We start from the raw sequence: 20,739 nt of genomic DNA, 5'->3' as shown, positions 1-20,739 counted from the left end.
TACTTTAATTTTGAAATTTTAAAAATGACATTTTATAATTCTTTTGTAACATTATACATTAATTAAGCTCACTCGATATTGGTAATAAAAAAAACAAGAACTTTATGATACAGACATACAAAACAAATTATTCTACTCATTTTCATAGAAAAAAATAAAATAAAATAAAAACCTTTTTTTATCTTATATTCTTTTATTTCTAAAACTTTTTTTTTAGATCATTTTTTTATTTTTCCTTTTTTTATTATTCTTTTAAGTTGTTGAAGAATTAAAGCCCCAAGAAGGAAACAGCAACAGCCAACAAATTCATGCCCTGGTCCATCACAAAGTATAAGCCCAAATTTTCATGAGACTTTTGAAAGCAACAGCGTACACACTTTAGCCCGTAATTAACTGTTTAAGAATGCTGCATTTATGATAGCCAATCGTCTTACGTGGATCGAGATGACAGTCTAAAAAAAAAAAAAAACACACACACACACACAAAATCGTAGGAAAACTATACTAATGGAAGTTTAAGATAGATTATTTATGGGTTTTATAAGAGTTATGTTGTAGGAAAAGTGATTGTGTAATGTTATAGAGATTCGTTTTGTCGTGCTTTAGTTTTTTTTTTTTTACTTTACAAAGTGTGAGCCCCATAAAATGTTGTGTGTGTAGAAAAAAAAATTTGTGTCATGTTAAAGGACAAATTAAAACCCCATTATTTATTTCCAAAACCAATTTTTTGAGTGTTTAAGGTAGATTATATTTTGTTTGGAAAAATATAGATGAAAATACCAATATTTAAATATTATATTTTCTTATACTGAGAAAATATTTCTTTTTTCAAAAGCTAACTGTTTAGGCTTTCATATTTCCTTTATAATTTTTTATTATTATTCTGTGATGAGATTTCAGGTGATTGTTTTTCCACTTTTTTTAATATGATTGTTTTGGATGAGAGGTAAAACTTGATTATGGGAATGATTGAGTGTGATTTGTATACATAATTAATTGTATAGCATAATCAGAAGAAATTATTTCTCTGTTGGAAGAATTAGGAAGGAGAAAAAAAAAATTATTCATTATCTTTTTAAAGTTTTTGTGTGGATAAATTTCTTAACATTATGTTTGGACTAATTGTGAAAAATATTATACAATAACCAAACAATATTTATATAATTAATTTTTAAAAATAATTAGGAGAAAACCAATTTCTTTTTTGAATATGTTAATTAAAAAGTGATTTTAATATACTATAATTTATTTGAATTGTCTAAAATAATATTTCATTTATTAAAAAAATGTTTGTCATTTTAAATGATATAATTTTATGTTATTTTAAGTGACAGTATTTTGGTGTATATTTGGTATTTTTTATATTCTCTATCCTCAATAAAATTTGAAGAAGAGAAAAATAGAGAGTATTGTGCAAGAGAGAGAAGATAACAAATAACCAAAACATATTGATTCTACTTAAAATGACAGAAGATACTCTCCTTTACAATGATAAATATTTATTATTATTAAATAAGTAATAAATAATTCAAATGCTCAAATTCTAGAATATTTAAAAAAGCAAACTTTTAGTGTAATATAGATTATAATATATTTAAAGCATTCGATCCAAACAAATAACATTTTACCTAAATATTATATAGGATATCCCCGTCCATCATTCCAAAAACACAATTACGGATTCATCTGTTATAATTCATCAAAATAAAAAATTAAATATTATTTCATATTATTTTTTGTGATTTTCTATTAAAAATATTTTTTAATACAGTCCAAACAGAACAAATTATTTCAAAATATTTTTCAATTAACATATCCAGACATAAAAGTAATTTCGGATAATTTTGTTATTGCTAATCGAACACATTATAAAAATATTTGAAAAAAATTATCCATTACAGAAAATATTTATAAGCAAATATCTAAAAAAGTATTTTGTGTAATTAGAGAAAATATTTTTCTATAAATCAATTCTCATTAAACTCCAATCAATGAGAGTAGGGATGAAAACAATATTTATAAGCAATCTTATCCCTATATATTTTAAAAAAAAGTTATTTCATGGATTCAAAGTATATAAAAAACAAAATCTATACATGAAATTGCAAAGTCTATGAACTTTTGTTAGTAACTAGGCTACGCATCAAACTGCATTGTTTCTTTGACCTAAGAAAGTGACATAAGACAAGTCGTTTACTATTTGAAATGAGGGCCGAAGACGGCCACAGATAGTTAGGTGGCCTTCTTTCCTCTTTTAACATGAAACAGTAAGCTTCGGAATCAATTGAAAATCGAAGATTACAACGAAAAAGATTCAAATTCGTATTTCATTTACTATTTGAGAGTCAAAGGCTCTTTGATTTATGTTTTCGGTGACAGTTTTTCATTTTTTAAAATAATGAAATATTCTTTTAAAAGAATGTTTTTGTCTTCATTTTCAGAAATAATATATGAATATTCTTTTAAAAATAAAAATATAGGAGTAGTTGAAAAATAATTCCGAGTTAATGATTCAGAAAACAAAAAAAATGAAACAAAATTATTTTTAATTAGAAGACAAGTTTATCTTAGGATTTTATTTTTCTTATGTCACATAAAATAAATCTTATCTCCTACTCTCACAACAAATGATGAAACTTACTTTATTTTTTTTTAAGAGAAAAAAATAGAGTACGAAAATCGAAATAAAAATAGAAAATAAAATTCCTTTTATGTGACATAAAAGAAATAAAACCCTTTATCTTATGCATTTTCAAGTTTCAGCATTTTCCTTTGTATAGCCACGTGTATCCACGTCATTTAATAAGAAAGTTCCATCACGTTCTAACCTATTTAATTTAGGAGCGGCATCAGATTGCGACGGCAACGACATATGCTTGTCGAGGTATTTATTCAATTTACGCAATCCCCGCGAATAAGTAAAGACAATTATATGTTGTAAAAATAGTTTTTCTACACTTATTTATTAGATATGATTAGAGGTGTTCACGGTCCAGATTAAATCGATTTTGAAAGTAAAATTCATTCAATTTAATCTTTTTAGTTTGATTATATAATCATCTATCAGTTTAAATTTTGTTTCAAATTTAAATTTATTTAGTTTGAATTGAATCGTTTTTTGATTTTTTGAAAAGTTTAAAACTTATATGATAATTTTTATGCAAATAACATATCTTTTTGTATGTATCGGCTTTGTAAAGTTTGTATAATGATTATTATGCAATTTGGAAGCATTAGGAAACGAAAAATTAATTTTCAATACAATAAAAAAAAATTGAATTAACATATTTTACCTCCAATACAAAATTTACAATGTAGTTGCTTGATGTACAGAATAATCCAAATTTCATCCTATAGATTAGCTGTTGTACGACAATAACTCATGCAACAAAAATATATGATGTATCTTATAAAAAAAACATGACATAAATAAAGCATAACCCACTTTCTCCAACATGATGAGTTGATGGATATTGGGTTCAAAATTTTGCTATATATTTTTTGCGCTATAATTGAGGAAAGACCCAAGTAGGTGGAGGGTAAGGTTGGGAAATCATTGGTTCGGTTTTTACCAACTAAATTGAAAATCGATTCAATCCAATTAAATTTTGTGATTTTTTTCGGTTCGATTTTGTGATTTTCGGATAATTCAGTTATCGATTTTTGGGTTCGGTCACTGCAATTTAAATCGGTTGATGAATACTCTAGATATGATGTCATATTCTGACTTTTAAAAAAAATTAGTGGTTTCTGTTGCAAAATTTTGCTTTCCACGATAACAGTAGAAAAAACAAATCCATAAATAAATGGGTTTATCATTTTACAATAAAGTTATTTTCATCAACCTCAAAAATATGTTATTTTGGGTCGAAGAAATTAATAAAGGAATTTTGAATTTTTTATTTCTTTATTATATGAATTTTATCAAAAATATCATTTATTAATTCTTGCAATTCCCAAAATAACATTATTTTGAAATTAATGAAGATAAATTTATCTCATATTGAGGGAGAAATGATAAAAAAAAATTTGATACATGAGAAAAACCATAAACTCTAAATAAATATACATGAGTATTTTTAAGTAAAAGAGATAAAAATTTATAAATTAAAAATAAAGTAAAATAAACTTTATCTTTTTTTTTTTTGTGTACATGTAGTAAAATAAACTTTATCATCCCGACATCACATACCTCCAGTTTAATTAATAATTTATGATTTTTATAATACTAAAAAATATATCAAGTAACATATCAAATTTTTCATCTAATTTTTATCATTATGATTTTATTTACTCGAAAAATTTACTGTAAAATAATATAATATTTATCTCATCTAAAAGTGAAAGAAAAAAATCTTAATACATGTATTATGATCTTTGCTATCGTCCTTCTTTTTGGACATGTATTATGATCTTTGCTATCGTCCTTCTTATATGAAATAGTTATATATATATATATATATATATATATATATATATATATATATATATATATATATATATATATATATAGGGGAGGGATCATTTGACTCCAGAGTAAGATTTAAAAGTCTTACTCTTCATCCCAGCCCTTGATTTCCGTTCATCCAACGGTTATCATTTAGTAATTTAATGCATTAATTAATTATTAATTTCAAATAAATGATAACCGTTGGATGAACGGAAATCAATGGCTGGGATGAAGAGTAACACTTTTAAATCTTACTCTGGAGTCAAATGATCCCTAGCCATATATATATATATATATATATATATATATATATATATTGGTAATTCTCGTAGATCCTCATAAATGTAAGAATTTTCGTCACTCCCAATTTAATTATGAATTAAACATGTCAGATATGATGAACCACACTGAATTAGGCTGATCATAAAAACAAAGAGTATGATATACTCACCACCAATTAAGTTCATCATTTCTTATCATTAAATCTTAATCGTTGATTTTCGTTAATTTAATGGTTATAATTTATTGAGAATTAATAATTAATTAATAAGTGTCATACAATAAATTATAATCGTCAGATTAACAAAAATCAACGATTAAGATTTAGTGGTAAGAAGTGGTAAACTTAATTGGTAGTAAATGGATTCTTATCCTAAAAATAAGAAATAAAAAATTTGTTTTGAGCGGTTCATAGAGGCGTTAGGCAGCCGTCCTAGGTCCATTAAGAGCCCAACCCTACAACATCTCACATATGAGTATTATAAGTCCCACTACAGAGAATCTCCATTACCTTGCATAGTTCATCATTGTACAAACATGATGGTGAGGTAGTGTCTCATTGCAAAAGTGAGGCCTAGGCTAATGGTTTTGATTCATTCTCTTTTATTATTAGGAAATATTTTCTTACCTAAATAAATCTTTCATCTCCAACAGAACATGCACCTAATATCACACACTTACATGAGTTATTACTCTGCCCGAATTTTAGAGCCATTGTAGCCTTACACACCTCCCTCTCTGTAACTGCAGTTATAATAACTCTTCTTGAGTTTTGGTCTATATCACTGCCTTTTTAAACACATATGCATTAAGATATTATACCCCTTGCCGAAATTTACCAAACTCTTATTATCTTAGTCCTTACTGGGATTAAAATGAGATACAAAAATAATTAAGGTAATACAAATTTTGTAATTAAAAAACCAACTCATGCATATAGAACACATGGATGAATTAAATTGCAACTTGTTGCGACTTCGGCAAGTGCGCCAGTCATAAAAGTGTATATGAATACGAGATCGTTCCCACGAGGATTAGATTTCAATCATTAGTTCACTATTCGCGCTTTATTTGGACAATCAATTACAAGAATCTTTGAAGTAAAAATTAAAACTAAGCAATAGCACACAATTTCATAATTAAAAGCAAGTAATTAAAAAGAAGTGTTTTGACAATCAAGAAAAGCATAGTTAAGTTTTCAATTTCCCTCAATTTTCTCCTTATGTTATGAATTAAATCTTATTGTAACTGCCCTTAATATAATGGCAATCGATTCCTCTAATTTAATTTATGCTCAATTCCTTGATACCCTAATCCTATATGATCTTGAAAGAACCCTAGTTCTCTAGTTATTTCTCAGGAAAACATGCATTAAGATCAAGAATTACAAGATTGCATAATTACCCCATGTCTATTCCTAGATCACAAAAATTATGATGAATTTATCAATTCAAGGTTCATGTACCAACATCCCTATTGTCATACAATCACCTTAAATCAATCTACAAGATCAAACTTATAGAAAGTATTAAGTCAAGATAAATTCATTCAATTATAAAAAGAGAAATTATAGAGATAATTTAATTCATAACTTAAAGTATTCAATTAGGTTGTATCTACCCCTAACTAGATAGAAATCTAGCCTAGCATAGCAAAATCAAAAACAAGAGAAAGCAATAAAAGTTTCCCAAACTCCATTGGTGTGATGGTGTTTTGAATCCTCAAGACTCCCGGCGTGTTCTTGAAGTCAACCTGCTCTCAATGCTACAAAGCATGAAAGACGCGCTTCTATGACCAAAGTAGGGTTCAATCTTCAAAATTGTCAAAATCCTTTAATTGGTTCTGAAATTCTCCTTTTATAGGTGAAAGATCCATGCCCTAAGTGAATCAAATAATTTGGGCCTAAATTGGATCGTGACAATGTGCTAAAGTGCTGATTAGCACACTGAGAACCCCTTGCAACTCTGCATGAGCCCGATAAAGTGCCCTGGGTCGCGCTTTAGCGCACTCTTCGAAAGGAGAATTCTTCATGATGGTGCGTGTTAACACGTTGGAGCACGCTGAAGCGTGCTATTCTAGTGGCTTTTGGATGTTTTGCTCCATTTGCGTGCTTTAGCGCTAAAGCGCGCTACTCCAATCTTCAAAATATTTCTATAACGCACTTTGTGGATATCTTTGATCTTCAATATTCCACTCTAAGTCATTTACTTTATTCTTATGTCAATTTACCTTCAAAATCAGCAAGATCAAGTTATGTTAGATAAAAATTCAACTTTCATACTTTTTCACTATAAAACTTAAGTTTTCATGCATTTGACTATGTACTTCATAGGGGTGTTCATAAATCGATTCAAATCGATTCAAACCGCGGTGACTGAACCGAAAAACCAATAACCGAATAAATCGAAAATCAAAAAATCGAAAACTGAAAAAAAACTGCAAATTTTAATTGGATTGAATCGGTTTTTGGATGGGTTGATAAAAATCGATCCAATATATTAATTTCCCTCTACCTACTTGGTCTTTCCCCAATCATAGCCCAAAAAATTCTAAACTCAAGACCCATTAACCCATTAACCCATTAACTAAACCAAAGAAAAAATCTAGTCACATCTCATCAACAAAATTTTATCTTTGTAGAATTTCATATCTCATTGCTAAAAAAAAAAACTATATTATAGTTTACGAATGCTTTTGTATTTCAAAAAAAAAATTACAAAGCCAATATATACAAAAGATGTTATTTGCACAATAATCATGAAATAAATTTTAGGATTTTCAAAAAACCGAAAACCAATCCAATCCAAACCGAAAAAAATTGGATTGGGTCGGATCGGATTTGAAAAAAACTCCCAACCGAATGGATGATTATATGATCAAATCGAAGGGATTGGATCAGATGATTTTTTCTTCCAAAACCGATCCAATCCAGATCCGCGAACACCCTTAATACTTCATGTGATATTAGCTTTAGAAACATAATAAACTAAAGATTTATCACAACTTTGCAAGTAAGAGTAGTTTCAATGACGGAATTGTTAATTTATTCGAAGCTAATTTTTTTAAATATTTAAATTAAATGGATCCATCCAGTCATGATTTTTTTCTAAAAGGAATTAATATATATATATAATTAAGATTAATTATGAAATGCTGTAATTGTGGAATTGAATTAGGTTAAAAAATAAAAAAAATGTAAAAGATATCATATATAATTAAGATTATATTTTAAATATTTTCTTATATGTCATGATCTATTTAGAATAAATAAGTATTGCATCATATTACCAATTTATACTAAATATATTTTAATTTAGTATAAATAAAAATATTATTTGGTTTTATCCTTTCCAACTTACCTGTCAGTATTCAATAAAATTGTCGAATGGTAACACGACCCAAATAAGCCTCATTTCATGCTGTGACGTGATAAATTAAAATACTAATACGTGTAAAATTTATTTTAAATTGATGTTATTGTTTACAAATTTTAATTTTGCTTAATGAAAAATATAAAGGATAATTTTTTTAATAATTTATAATAGGTTTAGGCATTCATTAAAACTTCTTTATTTCATAACTTCTGGGCTATATGATAAATTATACAAAACACATTATCTAAGTTAATGTTCTCTAAAGTGATTAAGAATAATAAAGACTATAAAGTTTTCATGACTGGTTATATTATAAGCATTTCGTGTATAAGGAGAAAATCATTTCGCATCGAATAATAAATTTTACACTCAATTTTAACTATTAATCCTACTTGTACTCACATTATTAATGAATTAAAATTATTAAATATAAGTGAGATCAATGATTAATAATATGTGTAAATTTATACCAATGTAAGTTGATTAATCTCTTTTTATAACAAATTATTAAATATATATATATATATATATATATATATTAATAATTTTATGCATTGAAAGAGTGCTATTTTTTAATTTTATAATATAGAGGAACACTCAAAATTGAAAAATAATAATAATAATAATAATAATCAACAACCGGGTAAGTCGGAATAAGTTAGAAAACCATCACGATATAATAAATTCGTCAACTATTTTTTGTTATTTTAGTAACAATATAAAAATACAGTGAGAATAATATTAAACGAGAAGGTTAGGAGTTGCTCTTTAGAAAAACAAATGAATTTGAATTTTCAAAGTGTTGGATATGTTTTCTGATCTCAATTCTTATAAGGGTTTAACTTTTCTTATGTTGTAGGATTGTAGGAGAGAAAAAAAATAGGGAGAAGTTAAATGTGGGTCCCATATTTTATATTAAAAAAGAAAAGAAAAATTAATTGGCACGGAAAACGAATTTGTGTAAGAAAATGGGAGTATCTCATGTGGCATGAGAGTATTATTTCCCTTCTTATAATCATATCGAGAATGGTGGCGAGATTATGAGTGGCGGCCAGATCATGACACAAGGAGGACTAAAGTCTCTTTCAGCAGAAACAAACAAAAACAGGAAGGAAAGACCGCTATTACTCTTTTTCTTACCCATTAGCAAAAGTTTCTCTTTTTATAAACAAGGATACAGAAATTGGGTTTGGTAAAGTGGAGGAGAGCATTGAAAAGAATGATACCGGGTCCCCCCAGCTTTTCCTATTTCAAAAAATTTGATGATCCCAAAGTGTACGTTCTAAAGGGCTATCATATCATTGTAGTTGAGGTTCAATGATCCGCACGTTAGTCCTGTTCACACACCTGACACCACCTCTTGCGTTTTGAGTTGAGGCTCAATGATTCACACGTTGGTTCTTTTTCTCACACATCATCCCCATGCTTCTCTTGCGTAATAATAAGGGAATTCATTTAGTGCAATAACATATTTTTCACCCGCCTATCACTTTTCTTACAAAAACTAAAACTTATAGATACACACAATTAAACCGGAGCTTCTGACCAATGTAACGGAAAATCATATCAGTTTAATTTTTTTATTAAATTATTTATCAATCTATTGCGAGAGGAAAAATATAAGATCTATGCAGACTTATATAAAAATTAACGCAATGCAAGACATATATTTTGATATTTAATTTCACGAAAACTCTTTATATGCATATTGCGAAGAGACATATGACAGACATATTTTGATTTTTATACGAGTCCCATATAAGAGTGACATATGACTTAAACTCACTTTCTATATAAATTTGTTTGACAAATAAATTAAATTGATAAAATATGTAATTTTCTATTATATTGGTGAAAAAGCCATTAAATTGTGTATCATAAATGAGAATAATTCTTTAGTGCAACTAATATCAGTGTGTCTGTTATTTATTTTGTGACACGTATAAAAAAATATCACATCATCTAATCAGTTGTCATTTAATTTTTTCTTTTTTTAGATGATGAAATATTTTTTTGGACATGTTGCACTAAAGTTTTATTCCATAAAGGATGATGAATTTGTCGTAATATTACTCTCATGTCAAAAGCAACGCGTCCTTTCTTTAGGAGCGGAAATTGTTTCCAGTGTAAAGAGAATCCAAGATCAAGAAACAGTAATGCAAAACCTTAGAATAAAGACAACGCTACCAATCGTATTAGGAGAAAACTAGTAAGTACCAAACAATGTATAGAATTACGTCTCTTCTTTTATAGCAAAATTGAAAAGTTGTAAACAACGGAGTCAAACTGTACTGGTCCACAGGACCCATATATTTATTCTGCTTTTAATTTTCTAGTATAGAAAATGTTTCACAAACCAATGGCAGCCATCCTCCACGATGCAATGTGGACCAACCTGTCGGTCAGCAACTCATAAAGTTAATTAATTAACCATGCACCTGCCTGTTATAAAAAAATTCTCCAAATAACCACACGGTTATTGTTTCATATCACTTACAAGATCACAATGACTATGAGTATTCTCTTTGATTATGCTATAATTAGTGGTACTCTACCCACAACAACAAATGTATTTGTATTCTCCATTTCTAGTCTTGTACTTATTTGATCAGGATCACTTCCACCATCAAGCACCGTAGGAGAAGACCCATAACCCACTCAACACTTAGCTCATTCTTTCCTTCTTCATTTTCTATCCAGAAAATAGTTCAAAATCTTAGACAAAGTTCAGAAACAAAGACTAACAAAGTCATGGTAGGTGACTATTGACCAACGAAGTGTTAACCAAGACCAAAATTAGAATCTTTAAGACAAAAGCTCACATGGGTGCCTCTCTTTCAGCTTGGTTTTAGAGAATTTTCACTCCAAAATCGGAAATGAATTCCCTTCTTTTCCTCCTTCCTCTGTTTCTATTGGTTGCATTTCCCAGTCCGCAACCGGTTCATGGAAATGCAGAGTTCAGAGCACTCATGGACTTGAAATCCTCTCTTGACCCAGAAGACAAGCTCCTTGAATCGTGGACCACTGATGGTGATCCATGCAGTGGTTCTTTCTTGGGGGTTGCATGCAACGAGCACCACAAAGTGGCCAATATATCGTTGGCCGGAAGGGCTCTTTCCGGCAGGCTCTCTCCGGCGGTGGCTGAACTCAAATGCTTGTCAGGTTTATACCTGAATCACAATCATCTGTCAGGGGAGATACCGAGAGAGATTTCAAATCTCAATGAATTGGTCGATCTTTATCTCAACGTGAATAATCTATCTGGAAGCATTCCTCCAGAGATCGGGAACCTGACTAGCCTCCAAGGTTAGTATACATTATTGTGGTAGTTTATCTGTTAAGTATGGTATATCAAGTTATCTATCCTCAATTGCGGACCTAGAAAATTTAGTTAGAGGGGAGAAATTAAAATTCACTCTAACTTAGACAGGGCAATACATTAGTGAGTTGATAAGTATCAGGATATGAAGAACTCTCCAAGTTTTTTTGGTACATGAGAAATAATAAGGATGAAGGGACTCAAAACTTATGTTAAATTGCCTTTCTTTTAAGTTTGCAGTCTAACACAAAGATTTGATGAACTCCTAGCTCCATCACTCTCTATTCTGGTTTTGATTTTACCAAATAAGTTGTTATGAATTTTAAATTCATGTGGATGGATATAGGAGGAAATATCTAACTTCTAGACGTACAATTTGGGTTTATATGCTTTGATAAATGGGGGAGAAAAAAATACTGACGAGAACTGTAAATGTTCTTCTGCATCCCATGATCAAGTGGAATATTTGGTATGACCATTGTTATGTGTTTGATATACTTGAGTCTGTATTATTAAGTCCACTTGTGTTAGATATGAATGATACTTGGAAATCTCATGTGTCCTTCTTGGAATGAACGAAATTAAGCCCCTTGTAATTGATTATCAAAGAGCCTACTTGGTGTCAAACTTGAGAGGTTTTAGTTTCAGTTCTGTATGTTATCCAAGTTCCCTTGTTCTTTATTCGTTCAGTGCTGCAGTTAGGCTATAACCAGCTAGTGGAGAACATACCTGAGCAGATGGGTTCGTTGAAGCAGCTTAATGCTCTTGCTTTGGAAAATAACAGTTTAACGGGTCAAATTCCTCTAAGCTTGGGAAACTTGGAGATGCTAAGGAGGCTAAATTTGAGCTTTAACAACTTCAGTGGTGTGATTCCCGCAACACTAGCTTCCATTGAGCACTTGGAATTTCTAGATATCCAAAACAATTCTCTTACAGGGACTGTTCCTTCTGGTATGCCTCTACCCTTGCAGCAAAATTCACATGTTTTGAGCCTTCTCCCATCCTAAAACTTGCTTTCTTTTTTCTCTTTCTGCATTTGGACATGTACTGATTAATGTTTTCAAAATGAAAATGAAGCATTGAGGAGATTACGTGAAGGATTCCAAGGTGCAAACAACCCAGGTCTCTGTGGAGCTGGGTTTTCTACTTTGAGAGCTTGCAAAAATAATGAATTTTATGTTAGCCAGATTGGTAACTCAAATAATGTATCCATATACAATAATCCTCCAGAAAATTTCCCGAAGCCTGCAAATAGCCAGTTGCATTGTAACCAGAGCCATTGCTCAAAATCAAGAAGGCTTTCTCATACTATTATTGAAGCAAGTGTTATCACTATCACTATCACTATCATTTTCATAGGTGCCGGATTTTTCATTTTTGTCAGATATCGCCGCCAAAGACAGAGGGTTAGGAATACATCAGATTCTTCTGAAGGCCAACTTAGTCCTAACCAGCCTAAAGAGTTTTACAGAAGAAGTCCATCTCCACTTGTTAATCTTGAGTTTTATTATAATGGATGGGATTCATTGGCTGATGGTCAAAATGCCAGTGGATTATACAATGAATATTTAAACTATTTTAGGTTTAATGTTGATGAGGTTGAATCAGCAACACAGTACTTTTCGGAGGCCAATTTATTGGGTAAGAGCAAATTCTTAGCAGTCTATAAAGGAGTTCTCAGAGATGGTTCTCTTGTGGCTATTAGAAGCATTAGTGTGACATGCTGCAAAACTGAGGAAGCTGAACTTGTAAAGGGATTGAGCATATTAACCTCACTGAGACATGAAAACATTGTTAAGATGAGAGGTTTCTGTTGCTCAAGGAGTAGAGGTGAATGCTTTCTTATCTATGACTTTGCCACAAGGGGTAAACTGTCTCAATATCTTGACATGGAAGATAAAGCAATTTCTTTAAAAAAAGAAGAGCAAGCCACCCATATGCTTGAGTGGTCTATGAGGGTTTCTATTATCAGGGGCATTGCAAAAGGTTAGTTCTTGCTGACTCCCAATATTCTCTCAGCAACTTATCCAATATGGGTAGGGATGAAGGCAATTTTTGTCCGCAGTTTTACCTTACCTTTGTATATTTACAAAGAGACTATTTCTCGGATTTGAATCCGTGACCTTTTAAGTCACTAATGAGCATTTTTAGTGCTGGTCTAGCTCGCCCTCTTAGGCAGCATTAGATGCTACTTTAGATAATATCTATTTCTTCTTTCTGTTTGATATTAACTATTCCTTTATGACCAGGTATAGAGTATCTGCACAGCAATGAAGCTAGCAAACCTACAATAGTACACCAAAATATTTCAGTTGAAAAAGTTCTTCTTGACCATCAATTTAACCCATTGATCATGGATGCTGGCCTCCCTAAGCTTCTTGCAGATGATGTTGTTTTCTCAGCACTGAAAGTAAGTGCTGCCATGGGATACCTAGCTCCTGAATATATTACTACTGGACGCTTTACTGAAAAGAGTGACATATACGCATTTGGGGTTATTATTCTTCAAGTTCTATCTGGGAAGACAACAATAGGGGGTTCAATCCGTATGGCAGTTGAATCATTCAGATTTGAAGATTTTGTTGACACAAATCTGAAGGGAATATATTCTAAATCTGAAGCAGCAATTCTTTCAAAGCTTGCAATCCTGTGCACTAATGAGCTTCCTGACCAAAGGCCAACCATGGTGGAATTGATTCAAGAGTTGAGCATGTTTCCTGCTCATTCTTCATGATCTACCACTTTCTATGTGTATTATGAGACATTGAGACCATGTCCTTAACAGTAACTTAAGATACTCAATAACTTGTTAATAATCTTAGCTTAACTCATGAAGTTTGAAGAGTATTCTTATATTACTCTGCCTGCAACTCATTTATTAAAGCCCAAATGTAAATCATCACCTTCATCTCTCATTTTTGACCTTTTTTAAAGACAAATTATAAGAAATTTAATTTAAATCTTTTTAATATACAATTTTAAATCATCACCTTCATCAACTTGAGGTTGATGTTGCTGTTTAATATACAATTTGTAATTAGCATTCCAATTGAAGACCACATACTTTTTTTTTTCTACTTTATCATGTCATTTTATTTAATTATACAACTCACCATTAAAGAGCAATTTTATACATAAGGAAGTAGATCATATGAGATTACTTTTACGATAAAAATACATATTAAAATATGTTCGTATAAGAGGATAGACTAAAGATTTGCTATGCGGTACGATATGGAATGGCAAAATATGAACCCTTCTCGGGTTTGGTCCAACATCTGAAATTTGCCTTTTCTGACTTTCTGTAATATAGCCAAGAGCCCAAGAGGATTTAAGCCGAATCTAAACGTTCAATTTAGCGAGTGTTTGTTAGGAGGAATTTTTTAAAATCCCCATAAAAGTGGTTGTAGTAACTAGTAATTCTATTTATTTATATTTGGTATAAGATTTCAATTTTTTTTTTCACAAAATCTGATTTTCTCAGGATTCAAAGGATGGTATTTTGCAAATTTCATCCTATGGGAATATCTTATAATTTTTCGGGACAAAATTAATCCTCTTTTTCTTCGTTCTTCATCTTGGTTGTGTTGTTATTCGTTCTTCTTCTTCTTCAATGAAGGGTGTCAGCTTGAGAACAATCTTGTGCAATTCGATTTGGCAAAATCTAGATTGGGGTTCAGCTCTTTGCTCTTTGGAAGCCAAACTACATGTGGAAACTTCAACTTCACCTCCACCGCATAGAACTTGCCTTTGCCAGTTTAGCATCGTTGGCCATATGTCCGGTATTTTTTTCTATACATCGAATGTACCCACTTGGGTACATCTTTTTACTAAAAAAGATAAATTTTCTTCTCATTTAAACTCACACTTTTGTTTTTATTTCATCTCTATCCTAATTTTTTACTTTTTTGGGACCGATACATGGTGCATCAGTAGCACCAAAGCTTCGCTCCATAGGTCCAATGAACGGAACAGTGACCAAAATGTCACTGTTTATCAACTTTTTTACCTAAATGTCACGCGAACAGTATTATTTCCCAATCTGCCACGGGGGCAAGTTCGTTACCCGGTGTAGCGAACTCGGTTTGCTGACGTGTCACGTTTCTAGTGGACACCAAGTTCGCTACACGGGATAGCGAACTTGGTTTTATACTTTTATCTACTAGGTTTGCTGACGTGTCACATTTCTAGTGGATAACAAGTACCAAGTTAAAAAAAATGTGAAGTTCGCTACATTAGGTAGCAAACTTGCTCCCGTGGCAGATTGAGAAATAATACTGTTTGCGTGGCATTTAGGTAAAAAAATTGATGAAGAGTGACATTTTGATCAGTGTTCTTCCAATGAACTATAGAGGATTGCATTTTGGAATGACAATGAAAAAACGCTGCTCTTTCTCTCACACACACTACGGTTATTTTAGTAAAACTACCCATATTTATAGTAATATTTTATAATCAATTAAATATTGAATTAAAAAAATTAATCCTATAATTTTAGAAATATTTTGATCTACCAAATAATGTTTTGATAACATTATCAAAAAATTCATTTTCCTATTGTAGCATCGAGAATCGTGATTTTGTGGTAATTTTTTTTTTCTTTATCAAATATCTGATTTAACGTCTCTCATATTTTAGGAGGTATTACATGAGGCTCATTTTTTTTTTTCTTCTTATCTTTTTACATGACCTAGTCCCACATATTTTCAGATAAAATTATCCCTTGCCTAAAGAATATGAACGAAAGATGGACAAAGCCCCAAAACGAGGGGTTGAGAAAAAAAAATGTTCGGGAAGAGAGGATGGACGAAGTCCAAAAGTAAGACAAGGTATTCTGTTGCTTAATATATAAGTGTCTATTTGAGTTTTTTTTTTTTTTTTTCTTCTCTTTATATTTAAAAATTTAGTTAAATATTATTTTACACAACCTCTTATCATAAAAAAAATTTATAATAAAAAAGTTAAAAGCTTTTTGGAAGAATTTTTTTTATAGATGCATATCAATTTTTTAGAGTTTTCATATTTATTTTTTAATTTTAACTTTATTTTAAATTTTTATTTATAAATATTATCATTTACCTTAATAATTTACACTAATAACAAACTGATTAATCTTATGAATAATTTTATATAATTATAAAATAGTGTTTACTTTTTTTCAAAATTTTAACTTAAAAAAGTAATTTTTAACTTTAAAAAATGTGTGAAACAGACTCTAAATTATTTATATTAATTTTTAATATTGTTTAGGTCAAAGTGTCCAATTACTTTCTTATCTAATAGACTTTTTTTGTTAAATATTTTTTATGCCAAGTATCGCGGGTGACTTGGTCTTGCTTCTGGGTCACGAAATGTTGAAAAGTAGACTATTGTACTCTCCTAGCAACGCGGTGACGTCTGCTATTATTATTATTATTTTACACGGTCACAATTCAAACAATGAAATCTATGTATCTCAGGCTCCTAGCCTGCGTAGGACGACACGCGACACGCGACACGTGACACGACACGACACTCCGATACGTCAATCTTAAAAAATTATGGATTTTGACACGTTGAGACACGTTTTAATATTAAATAATATTTTTAATTTATATAGTGTATATTTCATTTAATATTTAATAATTTAACAAAAAAATGAAACTGAATTAATAATACCCATCAATAAGTTATAAATATGGAGCTTTAATAAAAAAATAAGAACTGGGATGAGAGAGATATATAATATCAGATAGAGAGATCAAATCATATTAGAGAGAGATCAGAGAGAAGAAGATACAACAAGAGCGTGATAGGAATTGATAACAATGATGCTGAGATGATCTCTTATCTACTTAAGGAGAAAAAAGACAAAAAGACAAATTTAATATGATCAGGTTGAAGCTTTATTAATATATTTTAACTTTTTAAAAAAAAATTAAAAATTAAAAAAAAAAAAAAAATTACGAAAATACCATTTGACCGTGTCGGACACGGTCAAATTCGCGTGTCGGAATGGTCAACGTGTCGGAAAAAGTCAACCGCGTGTCCGACACCGTGTCGGAGCGTGTCAGAGCGTGTCGCCGTGTCGGAGCGTGTCGGACCCGACTCTTCCTGTTTTTACAAGTGTCCGTGCTTTCTTGCTCTTAGCTATGAACATTTCATTTCATATCACTTATCTGGACGATTTTTAAGATGTGTCCAAAAAATGTTTACAAAAATGTGTTTGCCTCGTATGAGTATTTTTTTTATTAAAGGATTATGGGAAAAAATTTATGGGAATTTCTTAAATTATTTCTGAGAGTTGCCTTTATAGACCGGTCCTTCAGATTATGTTAGCTTGTTTTGAATTGCTACTTGATGGATTAGTTATATGTTATTCCGAGATGTTCTTTTTTAGACTAAAAATTAAGATGTCTATTGACGTGTATTTTTTTTCAAAAAGAGCAAGTAATTTGAATGGCGTAAGAGAATCAATGGTTGAAAAGAATTATTATTAAATGAGTTAAGTGATAATCCACCATAATAAGTGGACTCAATACTATATTTTAATCCAAATATATGTTTCACTTATATGATTCTCCTTTAGTTTATTTCTAACTAATGTGGGACTTCACTATTCACACTTGGATTCAGAATATTCTCTTCCCTGAGTCCCAAGCACACATTTATTTTTCCTCAAGCAAAAGCATCTTCGAGTATTCGTGGGATTACATTAAGGCTCAACTACATTCATCAGGTCCTTGACCTCCATAGCATGGTTTGGAAGAGGCTTACAAACCTGAATATTAGGTTTACACCATTCAATCAACCATTGACTCTAATGCCATTATTGGGTAAGAAAGGGAGCCAATTGGTGCACATGAAGGGATGAGTCGGATGACACAAAGAGAGTCAATCCAAGTCCCAGTTGGCCTAGTTACAAGAGCATGGGCAAAGAAATCAAAGATGTACTTAATAGGATGATTGAAGAATATGCTCACAAGTCAACTTATCATCCATTAAGTGTGGTCTCCATATGTCAATCAATTATTGACTTTGATATCACTGTCAGGCGGGCTAGGGGAGCTCATGGTGGGAAACCACCACTAATGAGCTTAGCTAACCCAACAACAATAAGTGGGCTTGACACCACGTCTAAACCCAAAACATTTAGTCCATTACCGACCAATGTGAAAGGTTTACAATCTCGAACACCAACTATCATATACAAATACTCGACTCACATAAGTCAATCAACTATTGACTCCAATACCACTGTCAAGCGGGCTAAGGAGAGCTCATGCTATGGAACCACCACCAATGAGTTTAAGTTAGCTCAACTATAACAAGTAATTCAACATTATGTCTCAACCCAAAAGGCAAAAAAAAATAAAATAATGCATTTAAATTAAATAATTACGCATTTAATGTTGTTTTGTAAAAAATTACACATCTACTGCACAATGTGACGCCACTTTTGGGCGTCACATGTGACGCCCTAATGGGGCGTCTTCTCCAGGGGAGAGACGCCTCATTGGGGGGCGTCACATGTGACGCCCAAAAGTGGCGTCACATGTGTGCTCTATATATTTCCCCACCCCTCCATTCAATTCACACCTCTTCTCTCACTCTTCATATCTCTCTTCTCCACCAACATTCCTTTATCTTTAATTTAGTATTTGAATTTTATTTCTTATTCTATTTAAAAATGAGCTGAAATCCTGATTCTGTTCGTGTTGTGTTATATTACAATGGTAGGAAGGTAGAAGGTCGACGAGGTGTTATCTTCGAAGGTGAAAAAAGGCCGACACGTATCCAACGCAACACAACCATTGGTGAACTGCATCAGAGAATTCGGCAGAAGTTAAGTCTTCCAGACAACCAATGTATCACTGAGATCACGACAAGGGTGTGACAAGGTGATAAATACATTACTTTGAAAGTGCTTGACGATGAAGACTTGGAGATGACAATGGAAGAATTTTGCAACCAGTCAAGGACAGATTTTCTAGAGTTGTATGTCGACATTGCCGCAATCGAGAATGCTCCCTTACCGGTGAGGTCAGTTTATTTAAATTCTCCCCGTCTTCCAGTTTCTCCTGCCACTTATGCGTCTCCAGTTGGTAACTTTTCTGAGGGAGATGAAAATGATCCGACTTGGGAAATGCACGACGAAGATGACGATGACGACGATGAATATATGGCAATTGAAGAACGTCTTCTGGCGGAGGATGCTAGTGCTTCAGAAGGAGATGAATCCCGTGAGATAGGTGCGTCTCAAATCCCAATATTCCATCAATCAGTCGTCGCGCAAATGCCGTAGTTGAATGACGTTGCGTCTGCCCCGTTCGGTATTCACCATGAAGGTAATTTCTCCCATTTGTGTATAACTGAATAGATAACTGATTTAATACCTGAATTAGTAAGTTTGTATTAAAAAATTATAATCCGCAATTGCAGCGGTGACACAGATGTTATTCCTTTTTGGGAAGGAATTCCGCATTATTCCTACATTGATTGGAGTTATCAGAGCGAACAAGAATCATGTACTGATGGTTCTGTCTCTGGATTGGCTTCAATACAAGGTTCGTGGCAACTTGGTGACATGTTATTTGTCAATCAAGAATTTGTAACAAAAAAAGATGTCCAAATGGCACTTAAGCACAATCTCATTAGGGAGCATCAAGAAGCCACTGTAATTGAGTGGAAGTGGCAGCAAGCCACAGGTACTGCTGCTCTATAGTAACGTCAAGCCACTCATAATTGATATATGGCTGCCAAACCACCTACAAAAAAAAGACGAAACAATATATAGAGTTACAAAAAAATAATAAAACCATAGAGAAATAACAACATCGTAAGTATCCAACACCTAACCTCATCTCTACAGAGTGTGTCCAATGTTGCTCGATAATGGGTGACCTCGTGAGGTTTAAACTTTTCTACAGTATTAAACCTGTCAATCAGAAACAAAAAGTATACAGTTAGTATATACATTATCAACCATACATTATCGAAATCAAATGGAGTAAATAAATCATACCGGCATCCATAATGTGTGCCCGGCTCTGGATGAGGAGGAAGTGGTGGAGCAATGGGTGGGAATCGTATCCATGCCCACATTTGAAGGAGAATATGGCAACCACCCATGTCAGTTCGACGGGCATCTGTCAATTCACACAAATTCCTGAACAAGTGTGTTAAAACCGCAGATCCCCAGCTGAATCGGCCAATGTCCTCACATCCTCCACCTAGCAACGGGACAAGCCGACAACCAAAATTGCTACCTCCAGACTTGTCCGCCAGCAACCAAGTCCCCAACATCCGGGCAATGTGGGCTTTTGTGAAGTAGATCT

At 31.8% G+C, this 20,739-nt stretch overlaps 1 protein-coding gene across 1 annotated transcript; it reads left to right on the top strand.

Annotated features, from left to right (window-relative positions):
- The first annotated feature begins 10,715 nt into the window (after positions 1-10,715).
- LOC133293680 (LRR receptor-like serine/threonine-protein kinase GSO1) lies at positions 10,716-14,244 on the top strand. Its single transcript, XM_061492281.1, has 4 exons — positions 10,716-11,409; positions 12,113-12,373; positions 12,500-13,408; positions 13,672-14,244. The coding sequence occupies exons 1-4, from the start codon at positions 10,980-10,982 to the stop codon at positions 14,154-14,156; spliced, it is 2,085 nt and encodes a 694-aa protein (XP_061348265.1). The 5' UTR covers positions 10,716-10,979; the 3' UTR covers positions 14,157-14,244.
- The last annotated feature ends 6,495 nt before the right edge of the window (positions 14,245-20,739 follow it).

Source organism: Gastrolobium bilobum, unplaced genomic scaffold, assembly GCF_033153095.1.
Source record: "Gastrolobium bilobum isolate Gb01-03AN ecotype WA unplaced genomic scaffold, APGP_CSIRO_Gbil_v1 utg762, whole genome shotgun sequence".
Taxonomy (NCBI): domain Eukaryota; kingdom Viridiplantae; phylum Streptophyta; class Magnoliopsida; order Fabales; family Fabaceae; genus Gastrolobium; species Gastrolobium bilobum.
Note: the sequence above shows the minus strand (reverse complement) of the source record. Positions and strands in the feature narration are given on the sequence as shown.

Coding starts and splice junctions, on each gene's coding strand:
- LOC133293680 (XM_061492281.1), top strand. CDS start 10,980: ATGAATTCCCTTCTTTTCCTCCTTCCTCTGTTTCTATTGGTTGCATTT. Junction 11,410..12,112: donor GAACCTGACTAGCCTCCAAG/GTTAGTATACAT, acceptor TTATTCGTTCAG/TGCTGCAGTTAGGCTATAAC. Junction 12,374..12,499: donor TACAGGGACTGTTCCTTCTG/GTATGCCTCTAC, acceptor ATGAAAATGAAG/CATTGAGGAGATTACGTGAA.